Source organism: Papio anubis, chromosome 17, assembly GCF_008728515.1.
Source record: "Papio anubis isolate 15944 chromosome 17, Panubis1.0, whole genome shotgun sequence".
In the NCBI taxonomy this organism is placed as follows: Eukaryota; Metazoa; Chordata; class Mammalia; order Primates; family Cercopithecidae; genus Papio; species Papio anubis.
Genome location: NC_044992.1, coordinates 43581789 through 43601641, shown reverse-complemented (window position 1 = coordinate 43601641; position 19853 = coordinate 43581789). Strand labels below are relative to the sequence as shown.

At 44.3% G+C, this 19853-nt stretch overlaps 1 protein-coding gene across 1 annotated transcript in view; it reads left to right on the top strand.

Annotated features, from left to right (window-relative positions):
* The window catches only part of B4GALNT2 (beta-1,4-N-acetyl-galactosaminyltransferase 2), a 43210-nt gene extending 35887 nt beyond the window's left edge, over positions 1-7323 (top strand). Inside the window, exon 11 of the mRNA XM_021928974.2 lies at positions 9-7323. Within this exon, the coding sequence (XP_021784666.1) occupies positions 9-214 (206 nt within the window). The 3' untranslated portion in view covers positions 215-7323. The remainder of the gene's footprint in view (positions 1-8) is intronic.
* Positions 7324-19853: the final 12530 nt, after the last annotated feature.

Sequence of the window (19853 nt, the reverse complement as noted above, 5' to 3'; positions counted from 1 at the left end):
CTTTGCAGAATTCTTCATTGATGGGCTGGGGACCCTACTCGTGGGGTCATGCCCAGAAGTGATTATAGGTCACCAGTCTCGGTCTCCAGTGGTGGACTCAGAGCTGGCTGCCCTAGAGAAGACCTACAATACATACCGGTCCAACACCCTCGCCCAGGTCCAGTTCAAGCTGGCTCTCCACTACTTCAAGAACCATCTCCAATGTGCCACATAAAGGTGTGAGGGCATAGGAGAAACACTAGACTGGCTGGTTATGGTATCTATAGCAGGCCACCAAAAACTGGACTCCTGATAGGTGAACATTGTAGCAAACCAGCTGGTGGGTAGGGCAAAGGGAAATGGCTCAGTTACTGAAGTACCAATCAAAGGTGAAGGGTTGTTAGAAATGAACCAGTCACTGACCAGGGCAGTGGAGACTGTATTAATAGCAATGATTTGTACAATGCCCTGCTTTTTATGAATCATTTACATGGACAGTATCTCATATCATCTCATCTGATCTCACACAGAAGACTACATTTGTTGGTGTCCTCAGTCAAAAGAACAGCTGCCTGGTCCTTGATAGTTGTTTGGTGGAGATTCTGTCACAGTCAGAAGCATTGGCTCCAGCATCACTGTCATCCCTACATTTGTATTGGGTTCTATCTTGTAGACTCAAAAATGTGAACAATCTAGGGTCCTTGCCTTGAGGAGGTTTGCAGCCTGGTTCAGTTCAGTCTAATCACAGAATCAGGCAGCCAGGGTCAGAGGATCAGAAAAGGGAAGCCATCACCAGGTCCCAGGCAGCAGAGGAAGTCTCCATGGAGTGAACTTGTTAGGAGCCTGAAAGCAGACATTCAGGCATCAGAGAGGGCAGGAGGGTCCTGGGGCCATCCCACTGTCTACCAGAACAAAGGCTGCCCTGGCATCAGACTTGCTCCAGACCTGTTCCAGAATGCCAGGGATTGAACTCAGAGCCCATGCCAAGGTGTCCAAGGTGTGACGGCAAACAGACAGTGTGAGTGTGGTGACAGGCCACCAAGCTCCAGGGACCTGAGGCCACTTGCTGATCACTCAAAACTCATGACATTTACGAGTGGTTCCATCACTCTGTTGTTGGATAAGCCTCTTTCTGTTGCCTAGGGGTTGGCAGATTGCTGAGACCAGCTCAATCGTGGAGACCCTAACCCAGCAGTGCTGGAGGAATTAAAGACACACACACAGAAATATAGAGGGTGGAGTGGGAAATCAGGGGACTCACAGCCTTCAGAGTTGAGAGCCCCAAACAGAGTTTGACCCACATATTTATTGACAGCAAGCCAGTGATAAACATTGTTTCTATAGATTATAGATTAACTAAAAGTATTCCTTATGGGAAACAAAGGGATGGGTCAAAACAAAGGGATGGGCTCTGGCTAGTTATCTGCAGCAGGAACATGTCCTTAAGGCACAGATAGCTCATGCTATTGTTTGTGGCTTAGGAATGCTTTAAGTTGTTTTCAGCCCTGGGTGAGCCAGGTGTTCCTTGCCCTTATTCCGGTAAACCCACAACCTTCAGTGTGGGCATCATGGCCATCACGAACATGTCACAGTACTGCAGAGATTTTGTTTATGGCCAGTTTTTGGGCCAGTTTATGGCCCAGTTTGGGGGCCTGTTCCCAACATGTCCCGCTTTTTTGTTTTCCAAAGCAATAAAAGCAAAGGCAGCTTTGTCATGGTGAGCTACTCTCAGGAGTTGGGATCCGTATCTGCAGACTATACAAAGACAAACAACACAGATTAAAAGCACAATCATCACTGAAATCACAGAGCTACCAAGTGTCTTCATCTATTTTAATGGGTTAATAGCTGCTCATCTGTCTGCAGCTCCTTCAAGCACTCCAGTTCCTGGCATTAAGGTCAGGTGTGCCCAGGATGCTTTAAATATTTGTTCTTTTAATTTTGCAATATCCAAAGACAAGTTTGTAGAGTGTCCTTCTAGATACTTTTTTATTTTTTCCTAAATTTTGATCTTATTAAGAGTCATTAATAGTTTCCACAAATCCTTATGTTTAGCTCCTACAGTGGCTTTATCATTTGAGATTGAGGTGCCACTATACTGCCATGTTTCCAGATAATAGGAACTCTTGCCATATTTCTTACCCTTTCTAGCATCTGATGTTTTGTTTGGATCAGCTGAATGTAGTATGGCCGTGGCACGCAGACTGAGAGGTGCAATTCAGCTAAACATCCCCTTAGGGGACTAATCAATAATGATTCCATAGGAATTGTTGTGCAGCACTTCTGCCTGTTCTGCTATGCAATCTTCCCAAACAAGTTAGTTCATTATTTCTGGCCAGGTCCAATTCTGTTTACAAATAGATTTTTGAGGGTGGTATGCTTCAATTATAGAAGCAGATTTATTATGGTAAATACTGAGATCAGAAAGCATGTGTAACTGTGTCATACAGTGATTACATCCAGGCATTATTGCCAGCCAAGATTGATAAATATGCCCAATAAGTATAATTGTTCTCTGTGTTGTTCCTTGTTGCAGGAATACTCATAGCAATGGTGATCACCGCTATCATAGCTATCATTAAATTACTCATTGTGACTGGTTGTCCCACTTTCCTCAGGTTTTCTTCCGCCACCTGTGACAGCTTCTTGATCTGTCCCCAGGTAGGTAGCTGTGTTCGACAGCTGTTGCTTGTGATAGTTGGGGTCCTCCTCATGACATGGCTGCAACCAGGGTCTCCTCAGGATCCTCCTGGAATCTCTTCCTCAGCATCTGGCTCATGATAAGGTTTCAGGTGTCTTGATGGCACCCAAATTGGCTGTTGATTCAGTCCTGAAGAAACACAAGCACAACCTCTACCTCAAGTTATTATTTTACGTATTTCCCAAATTTTTGTTATTGGATCTCTCCACCAGACCAGTTGTTCTGCTTCTGTCTTTGCAGCTGGTTTCTGTATATGCTGTTCAGCTGCTGGCCTTTAGGCAGGCTCAAAAAATTTAAAGTCAATAATGCTAGAATCAGTTGCATATGGGGTGTCCCATAGTCCCTGTTTCTCCCCTTTTGCTTTTGCAACTGCTGTTTCAGGGAGAGATTCATTCTTTCTACTATAGCTTGTCCTTGAGAATTATATGGGATGCCAGTAATGTGTTTAATATTCCATATAGAGAAAAATGTAGCTAGAGCTTGGCTAGTATAGCCTGGGACATTATCTGTTTTAATAGAAGCTGGAATGCCCATCACTGCAAAACACTGCAAAAGGTGACGTTTAACACAGGCAGAAGACTCTCCTGATTGGCATGTAGCCCACACAATGTGAGAAAAGGTGTCCACACATACATGTACATAAGCTAGTCTCCCAAACGAGGGAACATGTGTGACATCCATTTGCCAAAGATAATTAGGTTCCAATCCTCAAGGATTATTAACTCCTCCTGTAAAAGATGAGGAATCCACTATTTGGCAAGTTGGGCATCACTGGATAATAGCTTTAGCTTCTTTCCAGGTAGTGCTGTATCTGCGTTTGAGACTAGAGGCATTAATATGGGTTAAATTGTGAAAGTATCTAGCATTAGATATTGCATTAGCAACTAGGCAATCAGCCATTTGATTCCCTTCAGTTAAAGGTCCTGGAAGAGATGCATGAGCCCTTATGTGAGTGATGTAAAAAGGATACATTCTACTTCTGACTGCTGTTTGCAATTGGGTAAATAAAGTCATCAGTTGCTCATCTGTGTGGAATCATAGTTGAGCATTTTCAGTTGTGTGGAATGAACCATGTATGAGGAATCAGAAATCACATTAATAGGCATATTAAAAGCAGTCAATACCTCAATTACAGCTACCAGCTCCACTTTTTGAGCTGAAGTATAGGGAGTCTGAAGCCCTTACTTTTCAAGCCAGAATAAGAAGCTTTACCATTACTAGACCCATCTGTGAAGACATTTTCAGCACCTTCAGGTGGTTTGAATTTAGTTATTTTAGGGAGAATCCAATTAGTTAATTTCAAAAATTGAAACAATTTTGTTTTGGGAAAATGATTATCAAGAATACTCACACAGTCAGCTAAATGGGTTTGCCAAGTAAGACTATTTATAAAAGCTTGCTGTATTTGTGCCTTCATGAGAGGGACAATAATTTTTCCAGGATCATATCCATGTGATTTAACAATCCGAGTTCTCCCATTTCCTATCATAGTAGCGATTTGATCCAAATAAGGAGTTAGAGTCCATGAATTAGTATGTGGAAGAAAAGGCCACTCTACAAGGTCTTGCTCTTGAACAATAACACCAGTAGGTGAATGCTGACTTGAAAAAATTGGAAAATCTAGAGTCTTTTCTGGATCTATTCTATTTATTTAAGCTTTATGGACTTGCTTTTTGATTAGCTGCAGCTCTGCTTCAGCTTCTTTTGTTAATAGCCAAGGGCTAGTGAGACTAGCATCTCCTCTAAGATTAGAAAATAGATTACTCATGGCATAGGTAGGAATGCCTAGAGCGTCGTATCCAATTAATGTCCCCTAGTAATTTTCGAAAGTAATTTAATGTTTTCAGTTGATCCCTATGTATGGTTACTTTCTGTGGCACAATGGTAGTGTCATTTACTAAGGTCCCCAAGTAGGAGTAAGAAGTAGCAGTCTGAATTTTGTCAGGAGCTATAATTAAACCAGTATGAGAAATCAAATTTTACAAGTGAGCATAACATTGGAGTAATATTTCTCGAGTGGGGACAGCACAAAGTATATCATCCATATAATGAATAATGTAACACTGTGAAAATTTTTTTATGAGTAAGTTCAATTGCTTGCCCTACATAAGTCTGGCAAATTGTTGGACTGTTTAACATGCCCTGTGGCAACACTTTCCAGTGAAAATGCTTAGCAGGCTGCAGGTTGTTTACTGCAGGAATTATAAATGCAAACCATTCACAGTCCTGCTCAGCTAAGGGGATAGTAAAGAAACTATTTTAAATCTATGACTTAAAGGCCAATTTTTTGGAATCATAGCAGGAGCAGGCAGTCCTGGCTGCAATGTCCTTATAGATTGTGTAACTGAATTAATGGCCCTTAAGTTAGTTAACAGTCTCCATTTACCTGATTTTTTCTTAATTATAAAAACTGGAGAATTCCAAGGGGAAAATGTTGGTGCTATGTGTCCTTTTTCTAATTGTTCAGTAACTAAGTCCTCTAAAGCCTCCAGTTTCTCTTTACTTAGCAGCCATTGTTCTCTCCAAATTGGCTTATCTGTTAACCATTTTAAAGGTATAGGTTCTGGAGGCTTAACAATGGCTGCCATCAAAAATGATATCCTAATCTTTGGCGGGAACTTTGTCTTTCCGCTTGAAGCAGTTCTTTCAAACCTTGCCAATTTTTCCTAGTCCCATACCAGGGACATACCCCATTTCATGCATCATATGTTGACTTTGAGGGCTATACTATTGCTCTGGAATTAGAACTTGTGCTCCCCATTGTTTTAACAAGTCTCTTTCCCATAAATGTATAGGTACAGGAGTTATAATTGGTTGAATAGTCCCAGGTTGTCCATCGGGCCTTCACAATGCAAAATACAACTACTTTGATATACTTCAGGGGCTTTACCAACTCCAACTATGTTAAATTGAGCAAGTTGAATTGGCCACGTGGATGGCCAGTGTTGTAGAGAAATGACTGAAGTGTTTGCTCCTGTATCTACCAAACCTTTAAATTTTTTTCCCTGAATAGTTATTTCACAGGTAGGACGTTTATCAATAATTTGATTCACCCAATAAGCTGCTTTTCCTTGTTTATTTGTGCTTTCAAATCCTCCTGTTTGTTTAATTTCACTTTTCCCCATTTCCACATACAGCACAATCAGGAGTTGTGCTGTACGCTTTCCTGGCTCTGCTTTCCAGGGAAGAGAAGTAAATATAACAATTTGAATTTCCACATTGTAATCTGAATCAATAACTCCTGTATGTACTTGCACTCCTTTTAAATTTAAACTAGATCTACCTAGAAGTAATCCTATCATCCCCGCTGGCAAGCATCCACAGACCCCTGTTGTAACTTTTTGTGGGGGTTCCCCAGGCATAAGGCTCACAGCTTTTGTGCAGCATAAATCTACTGCAGCACTACTGGTGGGGGACAGACACTGTACAGGGGTGAGGGAGTGAGCTATAATATTTCCCTGTTGATCTTGGGGGTGTATCCTAACAGGGAACTGCCATGCTTCTATATCACCCTCTCGTCTAGCTTGCTGAATTCCTGCCTGAATAGAATTGAGAGTGGTTGCTCAAGGCGCTGCTAGAACAGTCACTGGAGCAACTACTTTTCGCCCAGTGTCCTCTGGAAAAGAAAGATCTGGAGGGTCAGGTCACTAGTTCTTCAAAATAATGAGGGGGTGCAGAAGGGTAGGGACAACCCTCTTCCTCTTTTGCTGCTTTAGCTTTAGCTGGCAAACAAACCTGCTCTGTCATCTCTTCTGTTACTTTGTTATACTTTCCTTCCTTCTCATCATTAGTGTGAAAAGGTTCCAAGGTGGAACAAACCAGAGCCCACACTTGTCCCATTGTTACCCTGATGCTTCTGAGTTCCCCTTCTTACTCACTACGGGGATTGCTTAAGAGTACTTGGGTGTCCTCAAGCTTAGTTCCATGTTCTCCAACCGTCACTCCAGAGACCCTTCAACCAGGGTTCAAGCCCCACGTTGGGCGCCACTTGCTGATACCAGCTCGGTTGTGGAGACCCCAACCCAGCGGTGCTAGAGGAATTAAAGACACACACAGAAATATAGAGTGTGGAGTGGGAAATCAGGGGACTCAGCCTTCAGAGCTGACAGCCCCAAACAGAGTTTGACCCACATATTTATTGACAGCAAGTCAGTGGTAAGCATTGTTTCAATAGATTAACTAAAAGTATTCCTTATGGAAAACAAAGGGATGGGCTGAAAAAAAGGGATGGTCTCTGGCTAGTTATCTGCAGCAGGAATATGTCCTTAAGGCACAGATCACTCATGCTATTGTTTGTGGCTTAGGAACACCTTAATAGGTTTTCCACCCTGGGTGGGCCAGGTGTTACTTGCCCTCATTCCAGTAAACCCACAACCTTCAGCGTGGGCATCATGACCATCATAAACATGTCACACAGTGCTGCAGAGATTTTGTTTATGGCCAGTTTTGGGGCCAGTTTATGGCCAATTTTGGGGGCCTGTTGCCAACAGCAGATTCTATGACCCCTCCAGCCCTGCCTTCACAGTTTCTGTTTACCTGTAGACTTTTTCTTCCTGAATGTGGCCTAGGATAGTTCAGGATCATTAAAAATGTGTTCTGTGAGATATTATTAAAAATTCCTGAAAAATGGACTTACAGCAAAATTGATTTTGGTGCTCAAATAATTTTGAAAAATACCACTATGTCTCCTTCTTAGCAGGCTGCAGTTCACATTAGTGCAGTAAAGGCTCTGAGAAGACCTGAGGTAAGGAAATCTCTTTAACTTTGTTTAATCCGGCATTTCTGAAGTATGGATAGAGACTAAAATACATTTTTTATTCTCCCAAAACAGGACTGAGCACATACCTCATTCATGGTATGTCATAAAGATTATATTGCTATAGTTTTTTGTATACTAACATAGCTATAGGCCAGGCATGGTGGTTCACACCTGTAATCCCAGCACTTTGGGAAGCCATGGCAGGAAAATTGCTTGAGCCTCAGGAGTTTGAGGCCAGTCTGGGCAACATAGCAAGACCCCATCTCTAGTAAAAAAATAAAGGATAAATATAGGCAGCCTTTGATTGGAAGGAAAAAATAAGATAAACAAGCATAGTTATATAGGAAAACAACATTGCATTGTCCCATCCCAACACAGTCCCACATGAATCCTCTTAGATCCAAGCAAGAAGAGCCCCTACCTTGACCTTGTGCTCTAGAGTACCTTGCATGTCACAGACATGTGCATTTACTGATGAAGCCCAGGGCATCTCTGTCACTTAGGATCCAGTGCTTGGCACCAATACAGCATGACTGGTAACCCTAAACATCCACTCTTGGGACTAATGCTATTCAGGCCCCAGGGAAATGCTTCTCCACATCTCTTGCCTTGTGTCTTCAAAAGACAATTGCATCCAAATGCAATGAAAGTTTGTGGATGGTGCTTTGGAGTACTGGTAGAATTTTGGCTGCAATGTGCGTAGGTAAAAGGAAATGACAAATTTTAAAATTTGCTAGATTCTGGTGGGCACAGTGGCTCACACCTGTAATCCCAGCACTTTTGGAGGCCGAGGCAGGTGGATCATTTGAAGTCAGGAGTTCGAGACCAGCCTGGCCAACATGGTTAAAACCCTGTCTCTACTAAAAATACAAAAATTAGTCGGGTGTGGTAGCACACGCTTGTAATCCCCAGCTACTTGGGAGGCTGAGACAGAAGTGCTTGAACCCAGGAGGCGGAGGTTGCAGTGAGCTGTGATCATGCCATGGCTCTCCAGCAGCCTGGACAACAGAGTGAGACCTTGTCTCAGAAAAAAAGAAAGAAAAGAAAGTGTTGGTTAGGCACAATGGGTCATGCCTGTAATCCCAGCACTTTGGGAGGCAGAGGCGGGAGGATCACTTAAGCCCAGGAGTTCAAGACCAGCATGGGCAACATAGTGACACCCTGTCTCTATATTTAAAATTTTTTAAGTTTAAAAAAAAAAAAAAGTAAAGTCTTGCCATGAAAACAATGTCAACTCAACTAAAACCGTGTGCTTAGGGATTCTGGCACAAGCCCCTTATCTCATTGCAGGCTGATAACAAAGAGCTCCCAGACCAGGCCTCAGAGCACACTTTGAGTAGCATTGCTTTAGATTAGGGATCAGCAAACATTTTTGTAAAGAACTAGATAGTAAATATTTTAGGTTTTGTAATCCACATAAGGTCTCTGTTATGTATGCTTTTAAAAAGATAACTCTTTAAAACTGTAAAAGCCATACTGAGAGCTTATGGGGCCATTCAAAAACAAGCCATAGGCTGCATTTGGCCCTTGGCTGTAGTTTGCTACTTTACTTAAAACTTAAATAGAGTACAAATTATGTGAACAATCTTGATTATAAAAGCATAATTAGTAATTTTTGTTGAAATAAAAGCAAGAAAATTAAATGATATGGGATAAATATACGGTAATTTACAAATTATATATATATGTGTGTGTATGTGATGTGTCTTTGTGTTTTTTGTTTTGTTTTGTTTTTGTGAGACAGAGTCTCACTCTTTTGCCCAGGCTGGAGTGCAATGTTGTGATCTTGGCTCACTGCAACATCCGCCTCCCAAGTTCAAGCAATTCTCATGCCTCAGTCTCTCTAGTAGCTGGTATTACAGGTACCCACTACCATGCCCAGCTAATTTTTGTATTTTTTGTAGAAACGGAGTTTCACCATGCTGGCCAGGCTCATCTTGAACTCCTGATCTCAAGTGATCTGTCCACCTTGGCCTCCCAAAGTGCTGGAATTACAGCCATGAGCCACTGCGCCCAGTCGAGTGGTGGTTTTTTTGAACAACGAAAAGTAGTCAACATATCAAAGCAATGGAATTTATTTATTTGTTTATTATTATTATTATTATTATTATTATTTTGAGACAGAGTTTTGCTCCTGTCGCCCAGGCTAGAGTACATTGCTATGATCTCAGCTCACCGCAACCTCTGTCTCCCACATTCAAGCGATTCTCCCGCCTCAGCCTCCTGAGTAGCTGTGATTACAGGCATGTGCCACCACGCCTGGCTAATTTTGTATTTTTAGTGGAAATGGGGTTTCTCCATGTTGGTCAGGCTGGTCTTGAACTCCCGACCTCAGGTGATCCTCCCACCTCGGCCTCCCAAAGTGCTGGGATTAAAGGAATGAGCCACTGTGCCCAGCCAATTTAATTATTATTATTATACATACCTTGGTGTTGGCTTGATGGATTGTTGATGTTTGGATGAGTAAGAACAAATGGCCCAGTGCGGTGGCTCACGCCTGTAATCCCAGCAGTTTGGGAGGCTGAGGCGGGCAGATCACCTGAGGTCAGGAGTTGGAGACCAGCCTGGCCAACATGGTGAAACTCTATCTCTACTAAAAATACAAAAAATTAGCTGAGCATGTGGTGCATGCCTGTAATCCCAGCTATTCGGGAGGCTGAGGCACAAGAATCGCTTGAACATGGGAGGGAGAGGTTGCAGCAAGGTGAGATCATGCCACTGCACTCCAGCCTGGGCGACAGAGCAAAACATTGTCCAACAACAACAACAACAAAACGAAACAAAAATAAACCACCACCACTTTTCAATTCTTTATAATTTTGCTACTATAATGACGTCAAGGTAAGAGGATAGAACATTAAACAGTTTGCTAGCTTCATTTTTTATAGCTTTAAATATTTAGACATAAGGATGTTGGTTTTCATGTGTACTCTTTTTTTAATCTTTAGAGACAGAGTCTCACTCTGTTGCCCAGGCTGGAGTGCAATGGCGCCATCTTGAATTCAAGCAATTCTTGTGCTTCAGCCACCTGAGTAGCTGGGACTACAGGCATGCATCACCACACCCAGCTAATTTTTGTATTTTTTGTAGAGATGGGGTTTCACCATGTTGGCAGGCTGGTCTCAAATACCTGGGCTCAAGCGATCCTCCCACCTCAGCCTCCCAAAATCCTGGGATTACAGGCTTGAGCCACCATGCCTGGCTTGATTAATCTAATTTGAGTTGGTTCCTGTTACTTATAAACAAAGTGTCCTAAATAATACAACCATGCTGTACAACTGCCTGTTTCCAAAACAAAAAGGCATACATAAATAAAAGGTTTTCTCCTTTGGGCAGTTTGGAAGCAAAAATCAGGTCACAGACAATACCAGACACATAGGCTTTCCTCCAGCCTTGAGTTTCAGACACAACCAAAGAGCGTGGACCAAACCAATGACAAAACTATCCTTCCAGGACAGAGTATCCCCCTGATACTTTCTGCTAAACTCCAAATTTCAGGAAAGCTGGGTACAAATAGTCAAATAATTGCATGGGCCTCCAGGGGGCGCTCAAGCCTACCCTCTCTGTTTCTTTTACTTCTTCCCCACCCGCTTAACCCAGGAAAGGAAAACTGCTGCTGTGCTTTTGGAGGGGACGGATCTTATTGGCTACTGGGCTACAGGTCTTTTTCTTGCCTGCACAGGTGTGTCCATTTCCTGTAACTGAAGTAGAAATTGGGTCTGAGGTCAGCTGGCTTCTTCTATAGTCTTATGAAGGTGTTTGATTTTTTTTTTTTTTTTTTGAGATGTTGTCTTGCTCTGTCGCTCAGCCTGGAGTGCGGTGGTGCCATCTTGGCTCACTGCAACCTCTGCCTCCGGGATTCCAGCAATTCTCCTGCCTCAGCCTCCCGAGTAGCTGGGACTACAGGTGTGTGCCATCATGCCCGGCTAATTTTTTTTTTTTTTTTTTTAGTAGAGACAGGGTTTCACCATGTTGGCCAGATGGTCTTGATCTCTTGACCTTGTGATCCACCCGCCTTGGTCTCCCAAAGTGCTGGGATTACAGGCGTGCACCACCACGCCTGGCCAAAAATCTCATAATGTTTTAAGAAGGTTTACAAATTTGTGTTGGCCCGCATTCAAAGCCGTCCTGGGCCACAGATTGGACCAGCCTGCTCTAGGAGAAGCACCCCCGTCCTTTACCTTCCAGATCCACATCTGGTGGGCAGTGGGCAGGCTGACCTTTCTGAAACCTACACACAGCTTTAACTGCCCACTTCCTGTTAGTGGTGTTCACAGGCGTGGGCATGGCTGTAGGAGCAGAAACTTGTTAGCTGTTAACAGTCAGGGTTTAAAGGAAACCGAACTGCCAATGAAATCTGATTGGCAGTTCCTTAAAACGCACAGGTTTCCTGTCACTTCCAGTCACTTCCAGACATCTTGTCTAGACATATCTTTGAGACTGGGGAATCTATTCTTGTAACCACAGGCCGCCACCCAGGCCTCTGGCACTCAGTTAAATGGCTTCTGCCTTGAGGCTATTCACAATAGTCGTCTCTAGTACAGAGGGACCATCTATAATCTGCTCTTTGTCCCAGTTTTTCCCCTTTGTGGGCAGAAAATGTTTAAAGCATGTCCTGCCCAAATCAGTGTCCTGCTAAGTCCCCTGTCTCTGTGGATGCTGACTTTCACTTGGGATACAGAATTCAGCTTTTCCAGCCCTGTAACACTCCAAGTTGTAGGATTTCCAGTAAACTTGGATTGCAAGCCACTCTAAGCAAAATTGAAAACTTAAAACAGGGCACCTTCAGTCTAAAAGATGTCTCTTACAGGACCTGAAGACTGCATGAAGTCACTAACTCCTGCCAGCATTCCAATTTCCTCCTACCATTTCCCATAAGTCTACAGTCCTGATAGGCACATAGTCTGTGTTTCAGATACCAGCATCAATTTCAGGATCATTAAATTTTGAAGAGGTGCCTGCTCTCCCCCCTACCTCTTCCACTCAGCCCTGCATCTGTCTTGACACAGGATTCAAGTTAACATACAGCTCTTCTTTTTCTTACTCCTTTGTTTGGATGCTCCTGCTTCCTTTATGCCCTTCAAACAAGTCTCCCATATAAATTCTAATTCCCTCATCTTTAAATTTTACCAAGGGATTATCAAGATGCTCCTCATGTAACTGAGTAATCTATATAACTGCATATGCCTCTCTCCTGTCCCATTGTGCTTGTAAAGATCCCAGCTCTCCACATGCAAAGAACACAAAAGGCATTAATCACAAAAGAAAAAAAAAAGATACATTTGACTTTATCTATCAAAATTAAAACCTTCTGCTTATCAAAAGACATTGATATGGTTTGGCTGTGTCCCCACCCAAATCTCATCTTGATTTCTACATGTTGTGGGAGGGACCTGGTGAGAGGTAATCGAATCATAGAGGCAGGCCTTCCCCATGCTGTTCTGTGACAGTGAATAAGTCTCACAAGATCTGATGGTTTTAAAAAAGGGAGTTTTGGCTGAGTGTGGTGGCTCACGCCTGTAATCCCAGCAATTTGGAGGCCGAGGCAGGCTGATAACCTGAGGTCAGGAGTTCAAGATCAGCCTGGCCAACATGGTGAAACCCTGTCTCTACTAAAAATACAAAAATTAGCCAGGTGTGGTGGTGCATGCCTGTAATCCCAGCTACTTGGGAGGCTGAGGCAGGAGAATCACTTGAACCCAGGAGGTGGAGGCTGCAGTGAGCTGAGATCATACCATTTCACTCCAGCCTAGGTAACAAAGCGAGACTCTGTCTCAAATAAATAAATAAGTAAATTAATTAATAAAAGGGGAGTTTCCCTGCACAAGCTCTCTTCCTGTCTGCCACCATGTGAGACATGCCTTTTGCCTTCTGCCACGATTGTGAGGCCTCTCCAGTCACATGGAACTGTAAGTCCATTAAACATCTTTTTCTTCCTAGTCTCAGGTACATCTTTATCAGCAGCATAAAAACAGACTAATACAGAAAGTTGGTGTTACTGGGGGTCAATTTTTCTGGCTGGAAATCTCTGTAATCACAGTGCCTTTGCCTGAATTCTTGTCCTGCCTCCGGAAGAATGAGGTATGCAGACAAGTAAAGGGTGACGAAGAATTTTATTTAGTGTTAGAACAGCTCAGAGGAATGGGTACTTCCTCTCTTTAGGCAAGTTGTCCGGTTGAGTGTTTAGCTCTTAGCAGAGAGGAGGCCCTGGAGAGGGTGGTTTCTCTCCTCAGCCAAGTCATTCAGATGTCTCAGTAGGTCTCTGAAGCTCTCAGCAGAGAGGGTACTCCTCTCTGCTGGTCCATCATCTCTGCAGCTCTCAGCAGAGAGGGTATTCCTCTCTGCAGCTGGTCGTCCTGTCTCATAGATGATACTTCTCTCTGGAGCTGGAATAGATGGTACTCCTCCTCTCTGCAGCTGCTCGTCCTGGCCAGTCATGTCTCCCTGCCCTCTTTGTCTTCTGGCCATCCTCTGCCTGCTCTGGCTGAGCCTAGGGCTTTTATGGACCTCACAGAGGAGGAAGTGCATGCCAACTGGTCCATGGGCAACTGTGGGCAGGCTGGAAGAGGCACCACAAGTCCCCACTCCACTCTGTGGGACTGGCAGCCCAGCCCCCAGCCTTCAGGCCCTCCCTGGCCTGAGGGTGGGGCCTTACTAGGGACCTCACCCACTTCTGCCCAGGACTTTCTGCCTCCTGCTACCATTCATGGTCTGGGACTTGGCCTTAACCTTGCTCTGAGATGGGAGCAGGTGCCAGGACTGGAGAGAGGCCAGGCAGTGGGAGCAGACACCTCTGAGCCTGCAGGAATTGCGGGGGCTGCCCTTTCTAGGGCACCCGAGGGTGCAGGGTGCAGAGACGCCTGGGTCCTGTACCTGGGAGGACAGTCGCAGCTGCACCTGGGAGCTCCTACCCTGCTAACTCAGAAGAGGCAGGCCTCCCGCTTGTCCCTGGCTCCTGCCTGCTGCATGGAGTAGGAGGCCCAGGTCTGCAGTTGCAGGTCTGGTGGCTGCTGCCGCACCCAGGAGGGCAATCCTGCCTGCACCCAGCTCCCCCAAGAGCACAGGGAGGTTCAGACCCATAGCTGCAGTTTGCATAGCCCCAGGAGGGTGAGGCTTCTGCCTGCTTTGTAGAGTCAGAGGGCTGGGTCTGCAGTTACAGTTTGGGCAGCTACAGTGGCATGGGGCACCCCGCCCCCAACTCAAAAGGGGCAGGGCTCCCACTGGCTCCATGGAGTGTGCAGCCCCAGCCATGCCTCCCTGATGCAGCTGGCAGGATGGCAGCAGCCACTGCCACCATTGGTACTGAGAGTGAGGTGCTGCTGAAAAGATACTCAAAAATGTGGAAGTGACTTTGGAACTGGGTAACAGACAGAGGGTGGAACAGTTTGGAGGGCTCAGAAGAAGACAGGAAAATGTGGTAAAGTTGGGAACTCCCTAGAGACTTGTTGAATGGGTTTAGCCAAAATGTTGATAATAATATGGACAATGAAATCCAGGCTGAGGTGGTCTCAGATGGAGATGAAGAACTTGTTGTGAACTAGAGCAAGGGTGACTCTTGTTATGTTTTAGTAAAGAGACTGGCAGCATTTTGCTCCTGCCCTAGAGATTTTTGGAACTTTGAACTTGAGAGAGACGATTTAGGGTATCTGGTGAAAGAAATTTCTAAGCCTAAAAGCATTCAAGAGGTGACTTGGGTACTGTTAAAGGCATTCAGTTTTAAAAGGGAAACAGCACAAACATTTGGAAAATTCGCAGCCTGACAACACAATAGAAAAGAAAATCCCAGCTGGGCATGGTGGCTTTCAGTCTTCAAAACTTTCTCAAATCTGTCTGGTCTCATACCTGTAATCCCAACACTTTGGGAGGCTGAGGCAGGCAGATCACTTGAGGTTAGGAGTTTGAGACCAGCCTGGCCAACATGATGAAACCCTGTCTCTACTAAAAATACAAAATTAGCCAGGCATAATGTTGCGTGCCTGTAATCCCAGCTACTCGGGAGGCTGAGGCAGGAGAATCACATGAACCCAGAAGGCAGAGGTTGCAGTGAGCCAAGATTGTGCCACTGCACTCCAGCCTGGGTGACTGAGCAAAACACCATCTCAAAAAAAAAAAAAAAGAAAAAAAAGAAAAAAAAATCCCATTTTCTGAGGAGAAATTCAAGCCAGCTGCAGAAATTTGCATAAGTAATGAGGAGCCGAATGTTATGTTAATCGCCATGACAATGGGGAAAATGTCTCCAGGGCATGTTACAGGTCTTCACGGCAGCCTCTCCCATCACAGGCCTGGAGGCCTAGGAAGAAAATATGGTTTAGTTGGCCTAGCCTAGGGTCCTTGTGCTGAATGCACCCTAGGGATTTGGTGCCCTGCATCCCAGCTGCTGCAGCTGTGGCTGAAAGGAGCCAATACAGAGCTTGGGCTGTAGCTTCAGAGGGTGCAAGCCCCAAGCCTTGGCACCTTCCACATGGTGTTGAGCCTGTGGGTGCAGCAAAGTCAAGAATTGAGATGTGGAAACCTCCACCTAGATTTCAGAGAATGTATGGAAATGTCTGGATGCCCAGGCAGAAGTTTGCTCCAGGGGTGGGGCCCTCAAAGAGAACCTCTGCTAGGGCAGTGAGGAAGGGAAATGTGGGGTCAGAGCCCCCACACAGAGTCACTACTGGGGCACCACCTAGTGGAGCTGTGAGAAGAGGGCCCCCATTCTGCAGAGCCCAGAAAGGTAGATCCACCAACACCTTGCACTGCGCACCTGGAAAAGCTGTAGATAACACCAGCCTGTGAAAGCAGCCAGGAGGGAGGCTGTACCCTGCAAAGCCACAGGGGGGTGCTGCCCAAGACGATAGGAACCCACCTTTTACATCAGTGTGACCTGGATGTGAGACACGGAGTCAAAGGAGATCATTTTGGAGCTTTAAGATTTGACTGCCTCACTGAATTTCAGACTTGCATGGGGCCTGTAGCCCCTCTGTTTTGGCCATTTTTTCCCATTTGAAACAGCTGTATTTACCCAATGCCTGTACCCCCATTGTATCTGCTTTTGATTTTACAGGCTCATAGGCAGAAGGGACTTGCCTTGTCTCGGATGAGACATTGGACTGTCAACTTTTGAGTTAATGCTGAAATGGGTTAAGACTTTCGGGGACTGTTGGGAAGGCATGAATGGTTTTGAAATGTGAGGACATGAGATTTGGGAGGTACCGGGGCAGAATGATATGGTTTGGCTGTGTCCCCACCCAAATCTCATCTTGAATTTCCATGTGTTGTGGGACGGACCCAGTGGGAGGTAACTGAATCATGGAGGCAGGTCTTTCCCGTGCTGTTCTCATGATAGTAAATAAGTCTCATGAGATCTGATGGTTTTTAAAAAGGGGAGTTTCCTGCACAAGCACTCTTCTCTTGTCTGCCACCATGAGAATACATGCCTTTCACCTTCCGTCATGATTGTGAGACCTCCACAGCCACATGAACTATAAGTCCATTAAACCTATTTTTCTTCCCAGTCTCAGGTATGTCTTTATCAGCAGTGTGCAAACAGACTAATACAGACACTATTAAGAAAGGAAAAAGGCAGCTGGCCGCAGTGGTTCATGCCTGTAATCCCAGCACTTTGGGAGGCTGAAGTGGGCGGATCACTTGAGGTTAGGAGTTCGAGACTAGCCTGGCCAACATGGTGAAACCCCGTCTCTCCTAAAAATACAAACATTGGCCAGGCATGCTGGTAAGCACCTGTAATCCCACCTACTCAGGAGGCTGAGGCATGAGACTTACTTGAACCCAGGAGGCAGAGGTTGCAGAGATCACGCCACTGCACTCCAGCCTGGGTGACAGAGTGAGACTCTGTCTTAAAAAAAAAAAAAAAAAAAAGAAAGTGAAAAGGCAAGCCACAGACTGGGAGAAAATGTTCAACATACATATATTTGATAAAGGATTAATATCAGGATACATAAGGAATTCCTGTAAATTAATAAGAAAAACTTTTTTTGTAAGACAGGGTCTTGCCAAGTCACCCAGACTGGGAAAAACAGTTTCTTAATGAACAATACTTTAAACAGCATTTAGAAAAGAACATATCTATACAGTTAGTAAGCATGTAAAACAGATGTTCAACATCATAACCATCAGGGAAATACAAATTAAAACCATAAAAAGAGATCACTATACAACCACCAGAATGGCTGAAATTTAAGAGACTAACAATGCCACCTACCAACAAAGATGTAGAACTGGAACTCTCCCATACACTGCTGGTGGGAGTATAAAATAGTACAAAGCATCTTGGAAAACTGTTTGGTAGTTCCTAATAAACTTAAGTACACACATAGCCTATAGCCCAGCAATTCTATTCTTAGGTTTATACCCAAGACTAAAAAAGGGTTGTACAAGAGTGGTCATAGCAGATTTATTTATACTAGCCCCAAACTGTAAACAACCCAAATGTCCATCAACTGGAGAATGGACCAACGAATTGTGGTATAGTCATACAATGCAATACTACTCAGCAATGAAAGAATGTACTACCGATACATAAAATGACAGGGATGAGTCTCAAAATTGTTATTTATTTATTTATTTATTTATTTATTTGAGATGGAGTCTCACTCTGTCTCCCAGGCTGGAGTGCAGTGGCGTGATCTTGGCTCACTGCAACCTCTGCCTCCCAGGTTCAAGCAATTCTCCCGCCTCAGCCTCCCAAGTAGCTGGGATTACAGGCATGCCCCACCACGCCTCGCTAATTTTTTTGTATTTTTAGTAGAGACTGGGTTTCACCATATTGGCCAGGCTGGTCTCAAACTCCTGACCTTGTGATCCACCCACCTCAGCCTCCCAAAGTGCTGGGATTACAGGCGTGAGCCACCGCACTCAGCCTTCAAAAGTATTGATTTAATTTTGTTGATTGATTTTGTGTCTGGCAAAATAAACCAGACACAAAATACACTACAGATAAGTGAATTTCATATATGTAAAATTTAAGAGCAGGCAAAAGTAATTTATGGTGATAGAAACCAGTATAGTGATTCCAGGGAGGTAGACGGTAACGGCTTGAAAAGAGTACCAGAGAACTTTCTGGGGTGATGGAAATGCTTTATATCTTGATCTAGGTGATGATCAAACAGGTGTATACATTTGTTAAAAAAAAAAAAAGTATTGATTTCTCCAGTTAAAATTTGTGCATTTTCCATTATATAAATAATAATTCATTTACATATCATTTAAAGGGATAAAGCTGGGGGCAGTGGCTCATTCCTATAATCCAGCACTCTGGGAAGCCAAGGCAGGAGGATCACTTAAGGCCAGGGGTGCAAGACCAGCTTGGGCAACATAGCAAGATTCCTGTCTCTATTTAAAAAAATGAGATAGATTTTATATATTCTGTTATTGAACAATCTTCAACATATGAAACATATGGTGCTAATAAAACAAGGTGCAGAACAGTGTTTTGATTTTTTCTTTTTTAAGAAAAAGAATATGTGCTGGGCTCAGTTGCTCACATCTATAATCTTGTCACTTTGGAAGGCCAAGGCAGGAGGATCACTTGAGCCCAGGAGTTGGAGACTAGCCTGGGCAACATAGCAAGACTCTATCTCTACACAAGAAAAAAGAAAAGGAATATTCATATTCATATACATGTATATTTGTTGGTTTTTTTCTTTTCTTTTCTTTTCTTTCTTTTTAGACAGAGTTCTGCTCTTTTTGCCCAGGCTGGGGTGCAATGGCGCAATCTTGGCTCCCGGCAACCTCCGCCTCCCAGGTTCAAGCGATTCTCCTGCCTCAGCCTCCCGAGTAGCTGGTATTACAGGCACGTGCCAATACACCTGGTTAATTTTGTATTTTTACTAGGGATGGGGTTTCTCCATGTTGGTCAGGCTGGTCTGGAACTCCAGACCTCAGGTGATCCACCCACCTTGGCCTCCCAAAGTGCTGGGATTACAGGCATGAGCCACCGCGCCCAGCCTTTCTTCAGGTCCTTCCTAACCTGTGGCCTCACTGTTCTCCCCCTCTGCCTGATTCAGCCCTCAGTCTCAGTGCCAGGGCTGAAGCCACACTGACTCCACCTCTAGCAGAACCTAGGACTCTCCCATGCTTCAGGAGCCACTTGGGGAGGCTGGGTCTGTTCTCAAAGATGCCATGGGTTGCCATCTTTACAATGTCATGAACTGTGGCTTTATGTTAATAGAAACTAGTTATTCTGGGGAAGGAAGATTACATCCTGTCTCCTTTTTCTCTCTTATCATTAAAAAATTAGTAAACGTGGCCGGGCGCAGTGGCTCAGGCCTGTAATCTCAGCACTTTGGGAGGCAGAGGCAGGTGGATTACTTGAGGCCAGGAGTTTGAGGAGACCAACCTGGCCAACATGGCAAAACTCCATCTCTACTAAAAACACAAAAATTAGCTGGGCAAGGTGGTGATGCACATCTG